Source organism: Anser brachyrhynchus (assembly GCF_964034855.1).
Source record: "Anser brachyrhynchus genome assembly, chromosome: 1".
In the NCBI taxonomy this organism is placed as follows: domain Eukaryota; kingdom Metazoa; phylum Chordata; class Aves; order Anseriformes; family Anatidae; genus Anser; species Anser brachyrhynchus.
This window is the reverse complement of record NC_137694.1, coordinates 96,065,595-96,090,490: the sequence shown is the minus strand read 5'-3', so window position 1 is coordinate 96,090,490 and position 24,896 is coordinate 96,065,595. Positions and strand designations below refer to the sequence as shown.

The 24,896-nt window shown below is 38.3% G+C and overlaps 2 protein-coding genes across 6 annotated transcripts in view; one reads left to right on the top strand and one right to left on the bottom strand.

The window, feature by feature from the left end:
- The window catches only part of COL8A1 (collagen type VIII alpha 1 chain), a 90,142-nt gene extending 90,037 nt beyond the window's left edge, over positions 1-105 (bottom strand). For both annotated transcript variants that reach the window (XM_080565462.1, XM_080565463.1), the window contains exon 1: positions 3-105. The gene's annotated coding sequence lies outside the window, so the exon portion shown is untranslated. The remainder of the gene's footprint in view (positions 1-2) is intronic.
- LOC308182036 (uncharacterized protein) overlaps positions 1-24,896 on the top strand; it is a 178,193-nt gene that overhangs the window by 82,407 nt on the left and 70,890 nt on the right. Inside the window, exon 4 of one of the 4 annotated variants that reach the window (XM_080566030.1) lies at positions 18,954-19,092. The exons of 2 other annotated variants lie outside the window; for them this stretch is intronic. In XM_080566030.1, coding sequence (XP_080422156.1) covers positions 18,954-18,992 — 39 coding nt within the window. In that variant the 3' untranslated portion in view covers positions 18,993-19,092. Of the gene's footprint in view, positions 1-779; positions 9,963-18,953; positions 19,093-24,896 lie in introns of those variants that run through there. One more of the 4 variants, XM_080566029.1, reaches the window with a different exon arrangement.

Here is a 24,896-nt window from a genome sequence, read left to right as displayed (position 1 = left end):
ACCTTGAGTGTACAAGATCCAAGGAGAGAAGATCACTGGTTCAAAACAGTGGAGGACTGAGAAAGTGCTCTGATCAGCTGCTGGTAGCATGCACTTGGCTTTTATGTGCAGGTGGGAGGAGCTGCTCCCTACGGTAGGTGGGCAGTAAGGATAGCAGGCAGACAGCCTTCAGAAGGCATTATACAGTAGGTTTTTGCTCTTTGGGGACAGAGGGAGGGGGAAAAAGCAAGCTGAATGGCATTTACAGGAGAAATAGTGTTGGATTTATTAGTTTGTTTTTAAATTATTTAGTTAACTGAAGATTTTTCTATTATATTTGTTTCTCTAAATCTGGTGTAATTGTTCTGGTTACAGTTATAATGCTACTAGGTCTCACTTAGTCTTTTGGAAATATTTTCACAGCAGTGAGATAACACAAAGTGATTATCAGAAAGGCTTGTGTTTCCCTTTCTAAGAAGGAATAGCTATGAAGAAGCAGCTACTTTATGTTCCAAATGTCCACTCGATCACAACTCTGGAACCCTCCTGAGTTTCTCTTGTGCTGTGCTACCCAGCTTTTCCTTGGCGCAGCTGTAACATGTTCCATCTACACACTGACTTTCTAGCAGTTTAGTTTAGCGGTTTTATTGTTCCCTGTGTCTGAGTTCTAAACAATTTTCCCAACTGGTATTCTCAAAAGGCAAATGTAGCCAAAAAGACAAACCAGTAGGAATACACATTCCTGGTGGTTTCTGTGTAAAATTATTCATTGTTCATTTTAACTCATTCACTGCTTTCAGGGCAAGGAAGAGTGGGTGGCACAGTGTCCAGACACTGGCTCCTGGAGGTAAAACAAACAGTTCTACCCATCTGGAATGCACCGATCCTGTATTTGCACAAGTCCCTGAATGAGGCATCTGGTCCTTGACTGATATTATTTACCATAATACACAAGCAAAACCTGTGTCATATTGGGACATTTGTGAGTGGAGGAAACCAGAAAGATAGAAAAGGAAGAGGAGCACAGTGGTGTGAAATCAAGGGAGAGGCTAGAGGCACATCCTGATTAAAAATCTGGGGAGCGCCAGGCAGAAAAATGAATGAGAATCTGAATCTACAGAGTTGAGATAAGCAAGGTTGTAGTGAAGGTGGTGGAGGGTCAGATATAATATATATCACTTCTTGCACTGAAGGGCCAAACTTGTCTCTGGGTGAAGAGGTCCGAGATCCTTATAGAACTTCTGTCGATATCCGGAATTTGTTCTAGGTGTTAGGCTCTTGTGACTGTATTTTGATATCTGAATATATATGCTATGATCAATGTAAATAGGTCTCAAGTCCAAAGATATTTATGTTGGGAATGCATATTAACTCTTAAGATGGACTCAGAGTAATATTCATTTTCTTATTGTGTTTTTCCTTTTCTCTTGATTATGATGAACACTTATTTATTTATTTATTTATTTTTTATTTAATGCATGCAATTCTATTTGTTTTTGTCCTTTTAGAAAAAGGCTTAGAAACCAATTTGGATATCAGTATCAAGTGGCAGAAGTACCTGCATAACCTAGGTGATAAAGGCTTTGAAATTCAGAATGGTCAAGCCATGGGACTGGTTAAATTGCTCTGTTTTCTTACAGCTATCAGGTCCCTGTTGATTAGGGTAATTTCTACATTGTTGCAACTAATTACCAACAAAAGCCATGTTATTTTATTTCTGCTGCACTCAATGCATTTTTACAACTCTTATGTAGAGATGAGTATTCTTCTCTGAAAAGATTAGTGTGGTTTTATTCAGAGGCTACACTAGCAATGGTAACATAGGAATAGGGTCAGCAATGGTAAAAATTATAGCAATAGGGTTATGTAATTAGTTCAGGCACCTTGTGATGGTTCGATTAAATGTTGCAAATAAAATGGAAGTCTGTTCATCTAACATCTGGCTTTGTACTTTCTGAAAATCTTGACCTAGATTCCTATAATTAGAGAGTAAATAGATATTTGGTCTCTTATTTAATGACTAATTTAATTCCTCAAGTCCGTATCTAAAGACTGATGACTCACTGTCTCAAAATTGCTGGCCTTTCTGCGGGTCCTTCTTAAAATCAGTGGATGCTTTCTATAAGCTCAGTACCTTCTAAAGATCAAGCTACTTTTTTCTTGGAAACAAAAGCTTAAATGTAAAAGACTATCTGTAGGTTGATTTTTATTTACTTATTTAAGCTTCAGGTGCTAAGTGCCACTTTTCAGAAGTGAGTCAATACTCAAGTGAACTCAGTATAAAGTTCTCCATCCTCCATTGGTTGTGCACAGTGATCACATGTCCTGCTGTACGGCAGACTCAAGGGTAACCTTATTTTTTTATACTTCCAGAAGAGGAGAACTAAGGAGTTTTTTTCTTCAGTTCTTTCCTTAAGGGAATCTTAAAGCACTTTCAAATATTAAATAAACTTATTAACAGATAAAATAGATGAAAAGTATTAAACCATAGTAATGATTATTTAAGCACCACTGTGATGTAATTATATGGAAAATTACTGGATAAGACTAGCATGTTAGGTGTACTCATGTCATTTTTTAGTCACTGCATTGCTTATCTTCCCTAATGAGATTTTCAGTATATGAAAACTTTACCAAAACCTCTGAGGAAAATTTGATGTAGGTTGTCACATGATTAACTGGATTTCAGGGCACACTTCCAGACTGGAAAGCACGTTCAGTGTGGACACATGGAGTCTTGTTCCTATGACCAGGAGTAACGTCCAACATTTCTAAAACTGTTAGTTCCTATCTACCTTTTAAAAATAGGAATCCTTTCAAGAATACTTACAATGTTCTAGCCCTCTTGCTGCATTCTTACCCTGAAATGTCCAGATTAGTTTGCTCTGAGTTTCCAGTAATTGTCTTGGGGCAGCTTGTGCTTTTAGCACACCCAAAATCCTTATCAGGTATTTGCATTATTTGGTAGTAGGGCTATACATGTAGTGTAGAATAGGACTGTTATTCAGTATATATATATATATATACAGTTATTAGTAGGGCATCAACTTAATGAAAGTAGCCTAGACTTGGAGAGATTGTTTTACTATGCTTTTGGGAAGCGTACATGCTCAGTTAAGAACTACTGTATTTAATATGATTCAGCAATGCATCAGAGAGCAAGATAATCACCTGGCAGAATTCAACTAACCTTTTTTTTTCATTGTGGCTCTACATAAGGTTCTATACAAAATCTCCTGAAATATATTAGGATTCATTTGGGAACTCTGAACTCTTCCATGGAGTGGTAGAGTGCCCTAGCACTTTTTTACTGTTTAGCAGATTTGGCAGCTGTCCTACAATAGGATTCCACCAGGCAGCCTTTGCAGCTGTCTTATGGCAGAAGTGTTACTAGAGTATTGATGTACCCCTGTAGCATGTTACAATTGTGAAACAGGTCCCAGATTGCTAGCCGGGCAGTGGTTATGGAAATTGCTATATTTCTACAATCATGTATGCATATTTGCTCTTCAGTCAGTTTTCTATTAAACTAAATTTGTTCCAGCATACGAAGTGCACGGAAAAGAAGAATTATTAACAGAGGTGGCACTATCCTTAAAACACAGGTCAGAACTACAGCTGTATAAATGAGAAGCATTTTACTGTAAATCTTATAAAAGGAGATATGCCAAAATTCCTACATATATTCCAATAAAGGAACTAAGTGATTACTCCCAGTTTGAGTGTAGCTCAGCTAAAATAAATGTGGCTGAATGTGTTGGCAGTGGATGCAAAAGAATCAACCTGAATGAATGGAGAGTTTGCCTCTGAATAAATCATGTTTTGTGTGTCATCACACCAACAGCTCTACTAGCTGGCTACTTGCTGTTTGGCAGTATTATTAAAGGAGAGGCTCTAAACAGTTAAATAGCATGGTGATGGCAGAAAATGAGCTGTCAAGATCAAGGTGTCAACATTGTTGTTCAACGAACCAGATAGAATTAGAGAGACCTCCTAATGTAGAGCAGGATAATATAGGTAATAGTAATCTTGTGAGGTAAAAGTTAACTCTTCCAACTTTCGTCTATAATTTAAAAACACTATAATTAAAAAAAAAAGTTTCAAAGTTTTTGTGACATTAGTTAATAGAACAAATATTCTGACCAGCTTACAGGTAAATTTTTGCTAAACTATACCACCCTCACGTAAATGTATTCTTTTTATTTGATTTGATTGTAAGACTAAAGACATGAATATTTCTCTACTTTATAAAAGCAGTATACTTTATTAACCTGTGGTTTCAGGCAACATTCTCTCTTCTGTCACGCTTCTCATCATTGTAAGTTCTATCCAAAGCATTTCCAGCAAACTTGCCTTTTAGACAATTAAATGCAACAGTGCTGTAGTTTTTATAGAGTATTGTCTTTTTCCATAGTAAAGACTCAGACCTAGAGGGGAGAATAAGGGGAGAGAGTGTACAGTTTTCAATTCATTTTCTCCGTGTCACTGAAAATGTCTGATGTCCACTTTCAGATTTGCATCCATAGATTAGGGTTACACAGGTGACCTGGCTGCAGACCGCTGTATGCCAGTCTGATGTAGGACACAAAATCAGGATATATTTTGAAAGTACAGATCTTGCAGTCTAGGTAAGCATACACCTAGGACTAAACGTTAAGTGTGGAAGGAGTACCTGTCTACCTCAACCAATACTTTCACCTGTATGACAAAGTTTATTGTTTAGCACATAAAGTGAAAAAAAATGAAAGAATTGATACAGAACATACTCTAGCCATAACTGATGTCATTCTGCATGCATCTTGCCTGTGCTGATTCTGTTTAGTATTGTGTCCACCAGTGAAAAGGGAATGCAGTCCAAAGCTGCTAGTATTAGGCCAATCCATCCAGCCTACAATTGCTTGCATTGTTTGTGTCGTATATTTTCTGTCTTCCTATGTCTGTGTGTCAGCTCTGGCTCTTTCACTGGGATCTGCTAGCTGACTGCCATGTCAAAACAGAATAAAGATCCTTATTTTTAAGAGACACACTTGGCAATGTTAACTTATACTTTCTAGAAAAACAGCTAGTCTATGATATAGTGTAAGCCAGACTGGACATACAAAAGTTGGGAACTCGCTGACTGGGGGACATTTATGCTGAAAATATGGGAGAGTCTTGTTAGACAGCAAACTGAACAGGAGCCAGCAGTGGGCCCTGGCAGCAAAGAAAGCCAACGCTGTCTTGGGCTGTAGGAGTAGGAGCACAGCCAGTAGCTTGAGGAAAGTGATTATCCCCTTATACTCAGTGCTTAGTAGGCTCCATTTAGAATACAGTGTCTACTTTTAAGCCTCCCAGTGCAAGACAGATATGAAGGAATTGGAGCAAATCTAGAGGGGGATCACTGAGGTGATTCTGGCTGCCGGAGCACTTGCCCGGTGAGGAGAGGCTTCAGGAACACGGCTTGTTCAGCCTGGACAACAATTGCCTTTGAGGGGACTGAACAGCTGCCCCTCAGTACCTGTGGGAGGGTTATTGAGCACGTGGAGTGGGGCTCTTCACAGTGATGCGTGGTGGGAAGACAAGAGACAGAGCAGGTTGCCCAGTGAAGCTGTGAAGGCTCTGTCCTTGGAGGTGTTCAAGAGCCACCTGGATACAACCGGATAAAGCCCTGAGCAGCCTGGTCTGACCTTAAGGCTGACCTTGCTGTAGGCAGGGCATTGGGCTGGAGACCTCCTGAGGTCTCTTCCAAATAAAATGATCCTGTGATCCTATGCTAAAGCAGAACAACATTGAGTCATGTTTCTCATACTGTGGAAGAGTTCAGATGAGCTGTTTTTCAGCTGCATTTAAAAGGTTGGGGCATTGGCCCAGGGGATGATCAAAGCTGATAGTGTCTTTGTTTTAAAATCTAGAGTGTATGTGCATTTCTGAAAAATAACCAAGATTACAAATGAAAGTCTTAACTTTTAACATATGCTTTGGGATTAAATAAGACTTGTCTTCAGTTCCACCAGAATGTGCTTGGTGGCAGTATTATGCATTCTCTGTGTAGGTTTTGAGTATTTTTCTTTTAAATAAGTTTCCTGAGGGTTTATTTAATGAAGCCAAGTGGCACACATTTTGGCCGTAATATGTATTCTTTTAAACCTCTTTGCCAAAAGATTATATATTGTTTTTTTATTTTAGAAAGCTAATTTGTGCTGTTTCAAATGAAATATAGCATCCTTGGAAAAATATATTTCTGATCAAAGGAAATATTTGCCCCAGTGACACCAAGGTTAAAAAGGGAGTGAAACAGAATTTGAGTAAGATGTTGGTGCTTTCTAATTCATCTGTGCTACACAGATCTCATACCTTATTTCATAGATGTTTTGTCCCTACACAATTAGTCTTGAAATAATGAACATTTTTTTGCTACCTTGATTGTATCATTAATACATTTTATCCCCATACAAAAAAAAGTCCTATGGAGACAATTAAATTATCTTCAATAATGTTCAAACTGCTTAGTATTACTATCATTAAACCATAGGAATCTGATCCCAAACATCTTAATAGTTTTTTCTTCAGGACTGAGGAAAAAGTAGCTCAATTGCATGTTTGGCCATTGGCAAAATTATTTTAAAAGACAAATGACCGAGATTTTTTTTGGAAACTTAAAATGAGCCTAAATTGTCCTGGAAAGGAAAAGTTTGTAAGGAACACCTAAAACACATTATAGTAACAACTCATACTTTCTTCAAACTGCATCAAATTTTAGTGTTGGGGGAGACATAATAATTATCCTAACACCAGAGAATACCGTGTAAAGGAAGCGGGCCAGCTTATTATCTCTGTTGTACCATGGCAAAACAGGAGCTGGGAGCACAGCCATGACTGGTGGTGCTCACACAGATTTCAGTGGACTTGCATTTCCATCCTACAGTCTTTTTTTTTTTTTTTTTTTTTTTTTAGGCTTCTTTCCTGGCTGTAATAGATCAAAGCACGGCCTATGGCGTGTCTAGCAAAGACAGCAGACAGCCTGTCAGCTTGATGCCATCTGCAAGCGTTTCATTGATTCTATTACGTTTACTATAGATAAAGTTGTAAGCAGTCTTGTATCTATTGATCTTTGGTTCTCAGTTCAGTGTTTCCACTACTTTTTTTCTAGTGTAACTATTAAATCATGTGAACTTGTTCCCAGGAACTGTAAACTTAAGTCATGTAAGTTATGAACTGCTACAGGCATCCCATATGCTTCATATGCTTCTTTTTTTTTAGAAAAAAAAAAAAGTACTTTAATGAATTTCTAAAAGATCAATGAACTCTGGAAGTAAGTACTCTGAGTTCATACTAACACTATGATTAAGAAGACATTTGAGTGATCTGTTTGGCTTGTCTCTCAGATCTTTCACGAAAAACCACTGAAATCATTGCCACTGGGCAGCAACTATATTAAATTCCTGGTATGGATGAAGAAGGTTTTCCTCACTGTATTGGAGGACAGATATCAGACTCAAGTAAATTTCAGTGTTCCTAAGCTTTTTCAAAGTATCAACATATTATCAAGTAAGAATCTTGCTTGCCAGCATGTTCATCGTGAGGAGAAAAGGAATAGAGAATGAGTGCTTCATGACACATTGGCATTTGTACATACATTCCCAAAGTAGTACTTTCCCCAAAGAAGAGCAAAAGTGTGGTGTTTCATCAGTAGAAAGCTATTTTCTTCTGAACATTCAAAACACTACTATGAAAGAATGAGCAGAAAGTAATCATTTCTGTGTATTATATTCTGGACAGTCAAATGCATTTTCCTAGAAGTAGGAATTTGATTATGACAACTCCTTGAAGTTCATAATAATCTCTTTGGTTTTATTAACTTGCCTCCTTTTGCATAATGGATAAATTCTCAGTGTGTTCCTCTGCCCCTGTTAAAACTGGAGGAGTTAGATCAATGTTGGCTATTTTTCTTGAAATCGCATTCAAAGCTTTAATAGCCTTTGTTAATGCACTGTAATGCGGTGAGTTACACTAGACAAACCAGTGACAAGAGAGTAAGCTCACTGCCTACTTAACCAAGACCTTTTGCATTTAAGATGATGATGGTTAGTTTAATTTTCATTTGTCTGTCTTGGATAGCCTTACTGACAATCCACCAACCAACCTGCAGGAAAGATTTTCTTGTTTTCCTCATCTCTGATCTCCCTTTGGCCTGGAAATTAAGAGGAACTTTTATAAATAAGAAGCTTATTGTACATGACTAATCAGCAAATTCTTCTCCTAATGCAGACCAGTTATATTCGTGTCAGAGGGATGAAGCATCCAGAACTGTCATAGCTTTTGTAATAGGAGTATGCTTCCACTGTTCAAGGAGGAGAGTAGTACTGCTAGTACAGACCCTACGTGCCCTCATGGGAGATGCACCGACGTCTGCTCTAAGTCACTGAGCTAACATTGTGGCTTTCTTGTACCAGAATACTTCTAGACTGTTCACCAAACTGCTTATAGCACCATTTCCAAGCCAGAGCTCAATATTATATATATATATATATATATATACTCATTTATAGAGAAGTTGACATTGTTTTATTCCTGTGAGTGCTCGGTTCAGTCTTGTTTATTTTACAGAAGTACAAAAGCTCTGCTAGCTAGGATCTGTCATTCACCCAGCTGCGGCAAGAAAAGGCAGACTGAACTACTGAAGTTTCTTCTCTAAGCATAGCATGTTATGTGAAAGCCTTTCTGCTCCATCCAGATGCACAGGCACTTCGTATCTTAAAGCATTTATTTCTATTTATGTTGGACTGGAAAGAGCGTCCAAGTGTTACTTTTTCTCAAACAGTTTAATGTTTGTATGTTACTGTTAACATTTGAATAAGCACTAAGCCAAAACCGTTTTGTTCCACAGAACTCAGATGAAGTTCATGCCAATTAAAGAAGCGTTTACATGTTTATTATTAGTTTTTTAAATGAATGGAATCAGCTCCCTGTAGCTCCGTTGGGCTTCTCAGCAACATTTATAGAGCAATTCTTCCCAGAGATACTTAGAAACGAACTATCAGACATACACCATTGACTATGCAAAGAAGCAAAGAAGTAGACTGTTCTGTAAGTCAGCTGCTGTTTGGCAACTCCTATCTGCATGTTCTTACCCTGCTACAAAGGTGAGGTAACTCTGGATAGCGAACCTTTCAGGGAAGAGGGGTTTGGTGGAAATTGCTGACAAACCTATCTTGTATTTGTGTGTTTGTGCTATTGTCTATCACCATTTACCTGATAAATTGTATCTGACCATTCCAGAGGAATTCTGGGGGTAAATCCTTGTTCAGTTTCTGGTTTGGGTAGCCAAGTGAAGTCAGAGATACTTATTTATACCATCTGATTCAGGAACAATGAGAATAGACTTTCTCACAGGATTCTCTGTGCTTTTCTGGTGGCAGAGGAAATACCATGGCTGCAGCCTTTCTCAGGCTTTTATGGTGTGTGGTTTTGGATGAGGAGGACATTGTCACATGTACTTTGTTAATGATTTGGAACCTTCAGCTGCTTTTCTCTATAACCTTTCTTTAAGAACACATTCATATTAGTTTAAGGTTTTTTTTTGCTTAGTCTTATGGAAGTAAAAAAATCACAGCAGAGTACTCTTCTGCTGAGCTATTTCTTGTGCTTGCATCTCCAAAGGTAAGCTGCATTGCTGGAAGCATATACATACTGTTTGTATACATTCATACTGTTTTCATGCTGGAGAGTTAGGAAATATTTTTTAAATTGCAGTCAGGTTGTCTGAAGCAAATGAATTTTTGTTGGCATTTCCATAGTTACAGTAAATAAAGATGTGAAACTGGGATGAAGTTGCAGCTGGCTTGAAAGCTAGGTAAAGCACTTTAATTTTTGGAAGGAAGATTCATCTTTGCAGAATTTGTTTAAGGTTGTTTTAAAATTGTTACAGATTTTGTTTTACACTTTCTCTTCTCATTCTTGCTCTTAAATTCACTGCATCTGCCCAGTAAAAACATTTTAATTTTTCATCCCTCTGTAATGCAGGTGGTTAAGTCATCCAGTAACAGCAATCACCATTGCTGTTGTATGTATGATATGTATGTATGATATGTATGTTGTTGTATTGTATGATAATAGCAAAAAATTATTTTATTCTGTTTTTCATGATGTTCAGTTCAAGACCTCATCCCAGTGAGGTCCAGTTTCCACCAGGCCTTTCCAATCATGTCTCTGTAGGCTAGCTTTATGATTCTGGAACAGCAAATTTAAGGGTGAAGTTCATGGGAACTAGACAAATGGACATGGTCAAAGCTTCTGATTGTTGAATAGTCTACAGAAAGAGATGAGGCAGAACCAATATCAGATTGCACTCCAGAAATTTGCTGATACAATTACTCTTTTCATAACTTCTTTTCCAAGATGACGGCTCACTTCGTTTTTTAATTATCTTGAGGATTTGAATACGGCTGTGCTTCAGAGATGCTGGATTTTTTTATATTTTTATTTTTAGAGAGCACTGTGTTCTCATTTGCTGTAGACAGGGTCCTTACAACGGATCTTAGACTGGAGGCTGAATTTGATGATGTTTTTTAAACTTTGCTAACAAATGTATAGACCTCCAATATTAAAAGAAAAAAGCAGATCTTGGAGAGGCAGTGTGCAAGCTTATCAATATATTCTCTCTAATCCAATCAGAATCACTGAATAATATTTAGATTCTGTGGTAATTCTGTCAAAAAAAAAACCAACACACAAAACAAAACAAACAAACTAAAAAAAGCCAACAAACTAACATCAATACATCCATATAATCTTTCTTGTAAGTCAAAACAAAAGTCTTCGTGAGCACATCTGAGCTCATGTTACTTCACCATATTTTTCTCCAGACTTGTGAGAAGGAGGAAATAGAAGGGTCCTCAAGAAATTTTTCTTGTTTGACTTGACTTTGGATGGGGAAGGGGAAACAGTGCATCCCAAGTGTGACTGACCGGTGGGGGTACCTCCAGCATACCTGTTAATTTATTTACTTAAAAACAAGAGTCAGAAGCCAGTCATGATCTACAGATTGGCTACTAAGTAAAACAGGAAAGCAGTTATATATAAGTGTCACTTTAAAATATCTTCACAGCACACACTGGCTACAGAAGGAGGATCAAGGATATCTACTGAACATAAATATGTAACTTCCTGAGTGCCCCCAAATAACATTTCATGGCATATTATTTTCCACATTCCTAAAGACAATTGAGGATAATTTATAATACATGAGGACAGAATCTGAGTTTTTGTAAGAACAAATACAGTTCTTGAGAAGTGTTTACATGTAATTAGTTGATTTAGCAGTGGCATGTGTAAGTGTATGTATTTAGATGTATGCATATTCAGATGTATTTGTCCTATACAGGGTTGAGGCAGTAATGAAATGGGTGCCTTGCATTTCTTTGATCAATCATTCACTAACTGCCATTCAATAGGTTCCTAAAAATTGGGGCTGAATAAACTGAAGGCATAGATTATGGATATTTGGAGAAAAGATTTCTTTAAACTGAAAAAGACCAATTCTGGCTTTCACTATCTGAATATTTGAGGTACCTTCTCCCTGTTCGTGTTTGTTTGTTCACATAACATAGTGCCTTTACAGCATGGCAGTTTCTGCAGGAAGGTGTCCTCCTACACATGCAAAAATATTCATACTTTGCTCCGTGCTGCTGAGTAAGGACTTGCTTCAGGCACCATGATTCTAGAAAGATGTGTAGTAATCAGGGAGAATTCAGAAACAGAGCAAGCAGAATGAGCAGATATGTAACTTCTGACCTACAAGGAAGTTGGAGAATTTGGATTTTCTAGTTGAAAGAGAAAATTTAGGGGGAACACTTAGCAGTCTTCAGAACTATGTAAAAGGGCATTGAAAAGACGAAGAGGCAAACAAATAAAAAGTCAAAATTTGGAGCAATAAAAAGCAGCATTAGCTATCTTTTTTTTTTTTTTTCAATTTGCGGAAGGATCTCAGCTAGTCTGTTTGTTTACATTGGAACATTTGTACAGCCAGCTTTAAAGACTTCTGTGTTTCATTGGGAGTTATCCAGACAGTGTGTGAATTGGTATCAAACACTTTAAATGATGGATCACGTGCTTTGAATAGCAAGTACTTGAGGCCCTTATTACTGTGGAAAAAATTGTGTGCAGTTCATAAAGTGGAATATAGTCACATAAAATAATGAAATAATTTTGAATACTGTTCAGTGATTGATTCTGACCTTAAATAGGCTAAGTTATTCCTATAAACTGTCCAGCCACATTCAGTATTTATTTTCACTTCTGAATCATTCAGGATTAATGTTTCCAGGTTTTCCCCTATATTATTCAGTCCTTATGTTTCAGATTATTTCCTCTTAGTACTAGCTAGCATTACACTTAAAAATAAATAAATACATCGTTATTTTCTGCTGATGTTTCCAGTCCCTCATGTCTATGTATCTTTCACTCCTTATTCATAGAGCTGTTGATAGTTACAAAGAGTATTGCTTGAAAAAAAGAAAATATAAGACAAAGATATTTCCAAAATCATATCTTAAGGTATTTCAGAAATATTGGCACACTTAAAATGATCTTTCAGTGTCACAGAAATCAGCTCAATCCCAGAAAACTGGAAAACAAATAAAAGATTGCTGCAATTTCTAAATGATTTCTCCCCTACATTTCAGCCTCCATCCTCTTCCTGGAACAATTCAATAGACACTAAGCCCCTGAAATCCAATTAATATCCCCAGTAAACTAATGGAATAGATGTTATGGAAGAAAATTTCTAGACTTCTAGATAATGTTTGATTCTAATGATGATGTGTTGCTGCTTTTCATAAGAGAAGAAAACAGGCTCAGTACGTGAGTCCTGTGCTTTCATAAGTAACATGATTACTTTCACTAGATCAGGAGCATACTGTGAAACTAGGGTTTTCCTGTGTGACGTTTACCCAGATTGTGAGGAATACAGGTGTAAAGTGGGAATACAGCATCATTACCAGAAGGTAGTAAACAACTAAAAACAAAACAAAACAACTCTATTTCTAAAATACCATCCAGTACTCTGTGATTTTGTAAATAAGTTGCTGCCATTCAGTTATTTTATATGTGTCTGTGATTGCTTGTAGAGATCTCTTGGCAGATCAATGTAAGTTAGACCATTTTTGTTTTCAGTTGAACTGCCCAGTGGTTTATCTGTTTCTTGTCCAGTGGCCAAGGTATTCAAACATTAGGAGGGGAAACATTAAAAAAATAAATTACAATTTGTTCTCCATTTATGCAATAAATTTAGACATGAGCCTGGAATATATGTCCCAGTTCAGGGTTAGGGTATTTTGAAGTGTATTTGAAGTATCAACTGTATCTGCAATTAAATTTTCTATTCACTTATAATCGATTCTTGGCCATTTCGTTAGGGAGAGGTGGTACCCACTCACAAGAAAATGGATATCAGATGAAATTAGCATAAATACAGTCAAGTGAACAATGCAGAATCTTTGGGCCGTGCATGTTTTCTCTTTTCTCCCCATGGCGGTGGAGTTGTTGTTCACCTGCACTGCAGGAGCTCATCAGAATCCCCCTGGACTAATGGAGGAGCATGGGATGTACAGAGGGACGGCATCTCTGCTTCTGTGGGGCTGAGCCTGTGCCACAGCACCCAGCAGCTGCCTCTGCAAGGGAGTGAAGGGAAGCAAAGGGGAGAGCATCGTGTGCTGTAAGCTTTTCAGGACCAACAACAGGCAAAGGACGAACACAGCTTATTAATGAACATGTGATGGAGATCATAGCTGGAAGTCATAGATCTAGATAAAAGGCTAGAAGGGCAGTTAAATTTCTCTAACAGAAACAATTCTTTCCAGAGTGGAAGAAATTTTCAGTCAAAATACAGGGAGAAGAAGATGGGGAATAAATGGACATAAAAGAATGGAAGCAATGCTAAGTCAAGAGAATAGAATAAATGTTAGGAAAAAGGCTGGTAATTCCAGTTGTCCATCCACCCATTTGTTTTGTCTTATATCTCCCCCTTTATTCTTTCCCTCCGTCGCTTTTGCTCTCATTTTCTTTCTCATGTGTATCACAAAGGTACCTTGTTATGTTAATATTTCTGAAAGCACAAAAGATGTTGCATTTCCCATATGGCACAGCCTGCTTTCAATGATTTTAAGTGATCCCTCACCAGTGACTGCTGTGAATGTTCAAAGGCTTGTTTTGCTTGTTTTTTTCATTGTCTTTGAATTATTTTTTTGGATAACCGTGAAGTACAACCTAACCTAACTTTGACAATCTCTGGAAAAGAAAGTCATCTCTAAAAATTCCCTCTGTTGATGTGGGTCAGATCTGCTTGTACATGTATGGGTATCTGAAGGAGCTTTAATTGCTGTGGAGACCTGCCAGATATTTTACTGGACAACTTGGTCTGTCTGTCAGTGAGCAGATCATCAGGGATCAGGGGGCTTTCTTACTTTTTGTTGTGGACTCAAATGGTTGCTCATCAGAATCTGATGTGTGCAACTGATTTCAAAAAGTAAACTAGCCACTAAGATGTTTTTGCGCTTCTTGTTTTTAACTGATCCCAAGTACTGCTATTACAGTCCTGCTATCTTTCTGCAACTTGCTCTCATAAATTTGATATACTTTCCTGTGCTGTGTACAGTGTTCCTACCTGATTAGCCACTTCAAAACTTCCTATAAAGTCAAATTCTATTTTCACCTGTTACAGACTTCAGTCTAATACTGCAATGCTGCTGTTAGGACTGGCAGAGCTCCGTTTACCCAAGAGAGCTTCTAGCATGTCATGCATGTACTTCTGAAACTGATTTTGGTTTTCCCAAATGCTTTTTAACTCTTAGTGATTACTGTCATAGCCACCCAAAGCATTTGAATTTGAACAGCAACTATGCTTCATAGTTTCTCTGTGGAAAAGACAATGCAGAACAGTTAATTTCCCGTGATGGTCATGATTTTACAGACCTCCACTATGCCCTCTCTCAGGTGTCTCTTTTCTAGACAAAATCTGACTTCAACCTGAAGCTCGTGCTTACGCACAGTGATGTGTTTGGAAGCCTGCCTTAAGGTAGGGTGCTAGCTGACAGAACAAGCACTGAGTCAACTAATTCATCTGAATAGAAGCTTGTATGTTACTGAAAGGGTTTGTAAAGCTAAGAAAACAAACAAACAAACAAACAAACAACCTCAGGGCAGGACAGCCATTCCTGACCATTGGCAGTCAGAAGGAATAGTACACTAGAAAGTTTATAATAAAAATAAGCATACAAAAAAATACACACATGCAAGCACTTAGTGTAAGAAAAGCCTTGGCAAAAATCCTAAAAATGTGTTTATGGAATCGTTACAGTAATGAAAATGTCACTGAAAATACGGTTAAGTCAGTGAGTATTTATGAGAGAGAAAACCACATGGGCTCCTGTCTGTTTTGGGCATTTGCGGAGTTTCTGTCATAGCTGTAGTGCAGTTATACCTAGACATGGATGCTCACTGTTAAGTCTGAGCCACAAAATTGAGCATGTAAGGGAATGGTATTTAGGGGCAAAATAATATTGTTAGTAAGGGAGAATGACATAATATCATGGCACAGTTACAAAATAAACAGCGTTTTACACTTCTTTGAGTGTACCCTGGCTTCTCACTGAGCCTTGCTGTGGACAGAACCACGTGTCCCAGTCGCTCTGGGACTGGGGATAGCAGGGCAGCCTTTCCCTGCCCTTGTTTCCCAGCTGTAGTGGCTCGTTCAGTTTGGCACTTGCAAGTCCCTCTTTCATGGGAGGATGTAGGCCTGTATCACCTTTAGGGGCTTGAAAATGGTCTGTTTTATTCGTTTGACATGTATAGGAAAAGGAGACAAAAAGTTAGAAGCTCATCTGCCTTAGTCTGTCTTGTGTCTTGAGCTGTCCTTGCTTGTGCTGTAAATTCCTCTCACCTTGGACATTATGATGTGGACTGTGCTCTTCCTGTCTATTTACATCTCTGCAACTCTGATTCCCTCATCTGTGCTGGGCTGTGTTTTCCCTAGCCCCAGTACCACAAATTAGTACCATTGGGGGTTGGACCTGATGATCTCTTGAGGTCTCTTCCAACCCCTAAAATTCTGTGATTCTGTGAAATTGCTCTAAATGGCTGGAAGGAAAAGATCACCTTTTCCTTGCGTCTGAAAGCCGCAAGTGCCACCAAGAGAAAGCCTCAAGATTATCCATCTTGCAGAAACACTGGGTAGTCACTCTGTCTTTTAGTTAAGAAATATACAGCTTCTGCACTTTTTCCCTCATTGGTCAGAAATAGCTTACAAAGGAGGGTTTTCCAGGCAGCGTTTATAAAACACTGGAGAGGGCTGAGTGGCACTTGAATCTTTAGATGGTTCTTGAAAGTTGTTATCTTTCTTTTGCACAGTCAAGGTACATTTGAATTACGCTGTATGTGGCTGTAGCTGAAGCTCAGTGCTACGTGTGCTGGGGCAGAGATGTGTTATAAGGCCTGTGTTCAGGCTAGGGACTTGCATCCTTTTCAGCAGCATGCCATTTTTTTTAAAGGTGGATTGGTCAGATTGTAGAACTTCCTTCTCTTGTCAGATAGAATGGCAATATGGTGATGGATGCAGAAGAGGTCTGTTTCGATGGGCATTTTCTGTCTTCTTGATAGCTGGATGTTAACGTGGACCGTTCCCATGCACAGTAAACCCCCCTGTGAATGAAAACATCTGCAACGTTAATACCAAATTATATATACAGGAGTGACGTGGTAGGTGCTAAACTGTCTGTGATAGATGAGTTGCAGTCTGGATTGCTTGGTGATTATCTCCAAAAGCTGTGCTTCCTCTCATGAGAGAAAACCCTATGGATTCTTAGATAATAAAAATAAAAGGTCATTATTAGAGTTTGTCTTCCAACCCAGATTTTGAAGATATGACTGTGTGCAAGAAAAGGGGAGGGAAAGCAATCTTTTTTCTAAGTGACAAGTGACAACACCTCTTTTTTTTTTCAGTCCCATTTCCCAGGGTTGTCTTGTCCAAGTGGCCTCGCACTTTCCCAAAATATTTTCCTCTGGCTACAGACCAAATGCAAGGACATTAGGCAAAAAATGTTTCTTTATAAAAATACTGAAAGGGTATCTGTTGAGAAAGGGAAAAGATTTTCAGGCTAATCATGATAAAAACCGAATGATATATAATATCATTGATTTAGCTCCTAGGGCTAAAAATTATGTTACAAACGTGATTTTTGTATGGGTGCTCTAGATTTTTCTTTCTGTGTAGTTGTTCATATATATACAGTACGTGGGAATGTCAGATACAAAAACTTCAGTGATATGACAGACTTTTTCCCAGCTGAATTCTGGCAGGGCTCTCTCCTCTCCCCAATAGCAGGGCTGCTCCCCAAGGCTGCTGGTGGAGGGAGGTGGCACTGGCTGGGGCTCGCTGGCACCGTAGCTCTTACACACGTGGAAACAGCAGCAGGTCCAATAAACAGCACAGGGTAGTATAAACCTTTCCTCCCAGAGTTTTGATGGCTCTTTTGGCTAGCTGACAGAAAAGTCAAATTCAAAGGCCTTCAATGGGCATAGGTTGCTTATTGCAGAAGCTTCCCCAATAGCTGCATCCTCAGAATGGACATGTGCCAGTGGCAAAGGTGAGATTTTTTTCCAATTTTTATTAATTTATTTCACAATAATGCCTAGATTCCTTAAGCAAAATCTAGCACTCTTCTTTCTTGGCCTTGTACAAAAAAAAAAAAAAAAAAAAAAAAAAAAAAAAAAAGCATGTAACAGTCCATCCCCTGGGAAGTTTAAAATCATGACAGATTTAGTAATCTAAATGTCGAAGAGCATAGAAATTGCACTCTTTTCCTTGAGAGATTTGCTGCAGAATGAAATAAAACACCTCCCTCCCAGGCACTATTTTTTTTTTGCAGTTGGGGAAGAGCGAGGGGAAAGATCCAGTTAGACAGACAGAAAAAGCAGCTTATTGCTAGCTACTGGTGGAAATGAAGAAGAGTGACAGCATTTAGGGACTTCTCTTAATAAAATACTGGCTGGTGATGAAGTTTCGTGTCACTGGACTATGTGTCCATATCAGCAGCGTTAATCTTAAAAGATGGGAGCAAAACTACCCTTCGAGTCAGTTGCTGACTCTCAAGTGGAAGCTTTGTTTTCTGAAAGATCCGGGGGGGAGCAGAGGAAGCCAAGTTTCTTTGCTTGAATTCTCTTTGCCTTTTAGGGTTAGATTTCTTATGACCTGTAGCTTTGCAGAAATGGCATCTCGTGGCCCTTTCCCTCTTGTGGAGGGGAAGATAGACAAGCCCTGCTGTCTGTCAGAGCATGCTATTCGGAGAAACTGCACAAGCAAATATTCATTCAGCAGCAACTTTACCATGTCAGACCGTTGCACGTGTGTAGTGTAAAGCATGGAAATGAGTAATGTAGCCCTCATACACACAATAGTTTCCTCATGCAAGCACTCAGTACACTCAATGGCAAATGGTAGTGCAAATGGGGTAGAGGGGGCTTAGACCTGCTGATTACAAAGCAGATTCCATTTTCTAAGAAGTGGTGTGGATACATTGTAGCTTAGAGTAACTTATTCCATGTTTAAAGAAGTGTTCTATTAAAATGTATAACATGTGTGTCTGTCTGAGCTCCTGCCAACAAAATTTGTTACAAATCACTCAATTTCTGATAGACACGTGCTACTTTCCACTTAAATTTCCCACAGATGTTATCTTTAGATTCAGCAATGCCCTAATTTGGGCATAAATGTCTTTTCCCTTTTTAATGAAGAAATTAAAATGTTAAGCAAGCTGGAGGCAGCTGTATGATGTTGGCAAGATGCATCAAAACCCCGCAAGACGTGGATAGCAAGTGATGCTAGTGGGATTAATTTCTAAGGCTTTGGTATTTTTTAAGAGATAATGAAGTGGATCAGGGCATGTCACTTACCTGCAAACTGATTACAGATTGCAGTAGGCATGGTGTGATGTATTTCACAGATCTACATATCTTACCTGGAGAGTCTTCAGCAGTTGTAAGACATCAGTCTGGCATGATGCTACAGGAGACCCAGCCTCAGCTGAAAGCAGTGGGACATCGGGGCTTTCTGCCAGGGGAGGCAGGCACTGGAAGAAATGCTCTCCCCACTCATTCCCCGAGTTGTGCAACAGTCTCTCCGGGAAGGGGAAATGTCTGCAGCCTATGCAATCCCTGCCGTCTCTGGTGGGCTAACTTCGGTGGGTGTTGTGATGGAAGCGTTTGTTCTTTTGGAACTGGAAGGAGACACGTTTAAATCGTGTGTTTTGAACATGTTACTCAAAAGCTTTCAAACAGAGAAGTAATTTTTCAGAATATCTATTCCAAAAGTAGCTTGTTTTCTTTAAAAATCTCCTGGGGCTTTTGTTCATTTGTTTGTTTTCTTAAGCGCCTGCATTTTTTCCCCCAAAGATTCATAATTATTCTGTAGCACGGCAGAAAAACCATTCTAGGTGGAATTCCCCAGAAATACATTTCTGTCTAAATCCCACAAAAGTCAGTGGGTTTTGTGCTCCAAATGTAGTTAATTAAACATTCTACCTAACAAAAAAACAATACATCACCTGAGTTTTATTGGACAACATTTAGAGCCTGCATGTAAGTTGTCTCTTTGGTGCAGGGGGAGGATAAAATGTTTTAAAAGATGTAGCTGTAAGTTTGGATCATGTCAGTTACAGCAGGAGTAAATGGTATTTTTCACTTCAGTGTCTGCTGAATGAATGATGTGCATTCGGCTAAAAGCTGGTAGCCATGGAGAGAAGCAGCAGCTAATTGAAAGAAACAAAAAGGAATACACATGGGTCTTTTTGTTAGACAAAACAGTTTTGTCCAAGAAAGTAAAAGGCATGTGGTAATGCTATGTTTTGTTTTTTTTTTTCTGTGAGATGGCTACAGTTACAATATACTGTGCAATTAACTGTTTAATTCCACTCTAAGAATTTGCTGCAGGGCATGGTGTGAATGAAGTAGTTTCTCTAGACGCATATAGGACAGACAGGAACCTAATTCTTGCTGTCTTTCAAAATTTCTCCTTCGGTGCATGCCACCACCATACACGCTTTGCCTGGTAGTAGAGACCAAAATGTGCCAAAGGCATCCAGCTTCTCTGACAGCTTTGCACTTCTCAGGCTGGTGCTGCAGACCCAGCGTCCCTATTCAAACCCTGGGTGTGATGCAAGAGCAAATATTTGTGCCATTAGATAGAAGCTGGGAGAGGCAAGTGACTTGCCAAGCAACAGAGTGGAATCCTTTCATCTCTGGAGCTCTTGAATGGCTCTTGGACTAAATGTTGATGCCCAGACACTGCTCCTCTACAGAAAGGAGTAAGTGAAATTGAAACAGAACTGGGCAAGCGTCTTGGTCAGAAGTTTGGTCACAAAACCATGAAAGAAAACATTTTGTACAGATGTGCCAGGATAGGTAAAGTTTTCTGGTCAAGATAAATCCTCAAGGAAAAGGAACATAAAAATTGAACATTTTGAAACAGTGTTTGAGATACTTAAATTATAGTTGGTTTTTTGTAAGTTTTCAAAAACATTGTCATTCAGAAAGCCCTTTTCATTAGACCCAAACCAAAAATAAAACTAAATTAGTACATCATCCCTTTTGGTTTGCCGAAAACTGAAGATGTGTTGTTTTAGATTCTCGTTCTGTAGCTTTTGTCACCATCAACAAACCAAAGGTCAGGTATTTGTACAGCCTAGATCCAGCAGTGCTTAGATCACTCTGAGAGCTTAGATATAATGATCTTTCTTTCAGGTTAATACCGGTATAATAGATGTTGTTTTAATTACTGCAATGATGACTATAGTTGCTGACTCTAGCATAGCTGTTTACCTGTCTCTATGAAGTCGAAGCTAAAGTGATACTTAGATTATAATTGGGAAAGAAAGTAAAAAAGGATTTGATTTTTTTTTAATGAAGTAGACAGCTATTGAAAGACTCTTACAAACCCATGTGCTATTTAAATTTTATACAGATCTTACTTTACCTGCTTCAGTGGAATATAGGTTTTGCCAGTTGTTTAGCAGAGAAGTCAGCTTTACCCTATATTAATATTTTTATTGCACGCAGTACTCAGCTGTTTCTGGTAACTGACATTAACAAAATTATCCAACTAACAAATACTTTAAGTAGGAAAGGAAAGAGCCTGGCTTTCTCACATTGAAACATAGTTTCTTTTTTTTTTTCTCATGACAGTGTTTGATTGCATCCTACGTTATTTCTGACAGTATTTCATTTCCGGTTTTGCTTACACTGTGCCTACAAAAATAAAAGGAGTGAAGTGACTTTAAAATAAAGCAGACAAGACAACTGATATTAAAAAAAAAAAAAAAGAGGGAAGAGGGTGCCAAGCCAAAACCCTGAATTCATATGCATATGTACACCCACACACTGAGCTTTAAGAGAGTCCAAAGCTTGAATGTTGTGGCTCTGGTTCTGCTCCAGTTTGCCCATAACCCAATTTCAAATGTCTGGGCTCGCAATTACATTTGAAGTAAAGGCATTGATTGAAAATACTTTGTGAAGAGGTTATGAGAAAAGACTTATCTACTAAATGCAGCCAAGATTTAAGTCATTCTTTCAGACGTGAAGCATTTGGCAGCAAGAGATCATTTTCATCAAAAAGGAAACCCTAGTTCATTATTTTTGGTCTGAGAATAATTTGGTTCTCTGTTTAATGCTACTCATTCTATCAGCAAACAGCTGACAAAAATGTTAATTAGTATTGGCAATTGCACCAACACAAATACCAGTTTGATTTTAGAAGAAATCATGAAGCTTTTAATCCTGTCTATTGATTAGATAGGCTGACTGTCTGAGAAGGAAATACGGGGAGACTTTCATTTAAAGACTCTGTCTTTAAAAAGTGTTCAAAGTTCTTTGCAAGCATATCTAGTAAATATAAGACCAGTTCAGATATAACATGATTAAAGTAATTAACTGGAAGCATGAATTGGTCAAAATTGTTACATATCAATTAAGTCCATGTTCTAACCCTGTAGGTTGCTGCTGATTGAAAAATTCCCATAAACGTCAGCTCATCCAGTCACCAACATTCTGGATTATCCTTTCGATGTTCTTGACTAGGAAATCGTTTGATTAATACAGAGCTGCTTCTAAACAAAGGTAGTAAGCATGCTCACCAACTTTTTCACATGCTGCTACTATTTTGAGATGCCTCAGTTTAGGGGCATACTCTAAAGAGCATAGTTTTCAGAAGAATCAGAAAGGTATCATATCATGTTGAGGTGTATGAAGTTGGTCCTAAGTGTTACCTGACACTTTTGAAAGAAGGGCCAGTGTAGCAGATGGAGGCACAATTTTTAAATTCTGGAATTTGTACTATGAGTGCACTAAAACAGATTCTTTGCAGCCTCAGATTCTACATCTCTGCTTATTTCTTCCTACAGAAAATACCTTTTTATTATGACTTGCTCCTTCCAGTTTACTGAATACAAACTTATTATTTGATATCACAAGTTTTCCAAAATACCAAAGTGATGTGACAGTAACATTATCTGTGTTTTGCCAAACAGATTGGCTTCAGCTACCCACATAAATTTTCTGGATCTTTTGATCAAATCCTCCACCCTGTTGCAAGTTTGGAATTCATGCCAAATACAGCATCCAGCAGTAGATAAATCTGAATTCTTTCATGTGAACTACAGTTATTTTTTATTCTTGTTTCTGATAAATCTCTTGTTTATATTGTTACTAAAGCTGGTCAAACAATTTATTCCTCAGATAATTTTAAAATATATTTTTAATTCAGCCAGTTTAACATACATTCTCTAAAAGCTGTCTTACCAGTACTCATTATAAATACTACAATTTTTCGTTTCATAATTATTTGCAAATACATATCAATAGCTTTTGTTATTACACATTTTTTTAATAGTTGGAGAAATTATATTTTTATTGGAGAATGAAGTCTGGACACTGGAAAAAAAGAAAAGTTGACAGGGTTCATCCACTGAAGTGAGTGGGACTCTTGCTGAAATTTCCATTTAGCGTGTCTGACAGAAATGGGCTTAAATGCTGCTTCTGTCAATGTATTTCCAAAAACCTGGTTGGGGAAGTATTGTTGCTGATAGTTTTCATCAGGAACACTGAGTACAGCCAGATTACCTGTTATTTAAGAAAGCTTAATTCAATTAGAAACAGGTGCAAAAAAAAGTGCTTAAATTGTCTAGGGCTCAAGAGATCTAATAAGGGAGAAAAAGAGAGTTGAGCCAGCATGGTCAGGCAAAATAAAGAGAGGAATATGATTGGAGTCTATAAATATATTAGAAAAGAAGTACTATTTAAGCTAAGGGAAATGCTGACAAAAGAACAGATGGGTATAATCTAACTGTGAGTGCAGTTATTCTGAATTTTAGAACATTTCTAATTCTGAAAGAAATGAGTCTAAGACAACTTTCCACTAAGAGTACCAGAAGCAACAGCACACGCACACAAAAAAACCCCAAGCCCCAAACCAAAAAAACTCTAATTGATTTTAAGCAGAGCCTGAGCGGCATATGAAAAAGATTAAATGGCCGGGTTGCCTGCAAAAACAAGGGACTGAACTCAATGACCCAAGAGTCCCTTCCAATCTGCTGTTCTTAATTAGATACATGAGTATCATGGGAGCTCTTCTAGCCTCCAGCCTATTCCTGCAAGAGGATCCTTTTATTTATGTAACTTCCCACTGAAATCCCTGCAAATCTGTAGATCCCCATTGACATGTAGGTGATATAGATTCTTGGATCAAATTTCAGGGAGGGTTCATGGTCTCAGAAGAAAATTCCATATCTGGCATCTGTTTTCCTTCTTGGTTTTACATGCGGCTTCTGTTTCAGTTCAGAAATTCCCTCGTACTCATTGTTCCATTTTCTTCATGAAGATAACTTTTCTTCTTGAAGAATAATTTAAATGGCAATAAAGCATGCACTTATAATAAAAATCTATACTGCTGGAAATCCTTTTACATGCAGAATACCTGTTTTGGAGGCCTGAGCACTGTTGTCACTAAAATCTGTGCAGGTAGGGCATTCAGTGGTTTGTTGTGTCCCTTGAACCAACTTTCTACTCTTCATCACCATAGATCAGAATCACAGAACGGCTTGGGTTGGAAGGGACCTTATAGAACACCTATTTCCAGTCCCCCTGCCACAGGCAGGGATGCCACCCACTAGATCAGGTTGCCCAGGGCCCCATCCAACCTGTGCCATGAAACACGTAGTTCTCATAGGATCAGTGGAGTAAGTATTAAGGTAACCTAAGTCTCCAGACTCTGTGGAAAACCTTTGGAAAACAAAGTTCTTGATCTGGTAGCTTCACAGAAACACAGATTTTTCATGTTCTTTACTCCAAAAAGCAGTAATTTGAGATTGGATCGTTATCTTACCACTTGTGATCAATTCAAAATCCTCACTAAAGTCTTTCCTTGATGCAGGAAAATCTGGCCATTTCTGTCTCAGTTGATTCACCTATAAATGAGTATCATGACAATCAAAGCCTCAGGGCACTGTGCTGAGGACCGAACGGTTTTGCAAGGGATGTCTGGAGTCTCTGATAGCAAGTCCTACTTGTAAATTATTATGATAAAGAACTTTCCTAGAAATTAAAGATTGTGTTGGAAGTCCTTACTTGCCATGATGACAGATGGGAATGGAATGATTCGCACTAATTTGGGATAGCTGGTGACAAAGCCCAACAACTTGAGTTATTGCTTTCAATTGTTCTGTGCTTCTCTAACGTGCTGTTTTCCCAGGGAAGTTCACCAATGACAATAACCCCAGCAGCTCTTACTGTTTACTAGCTTGTTTCATGAAAGTCATGACCTCCAAAACTTCTAAAGCAATCCCAGGATCATTTGCTCATACCAGCAGCCATGCCAGGGTTGACCGCTAGGCACCCAG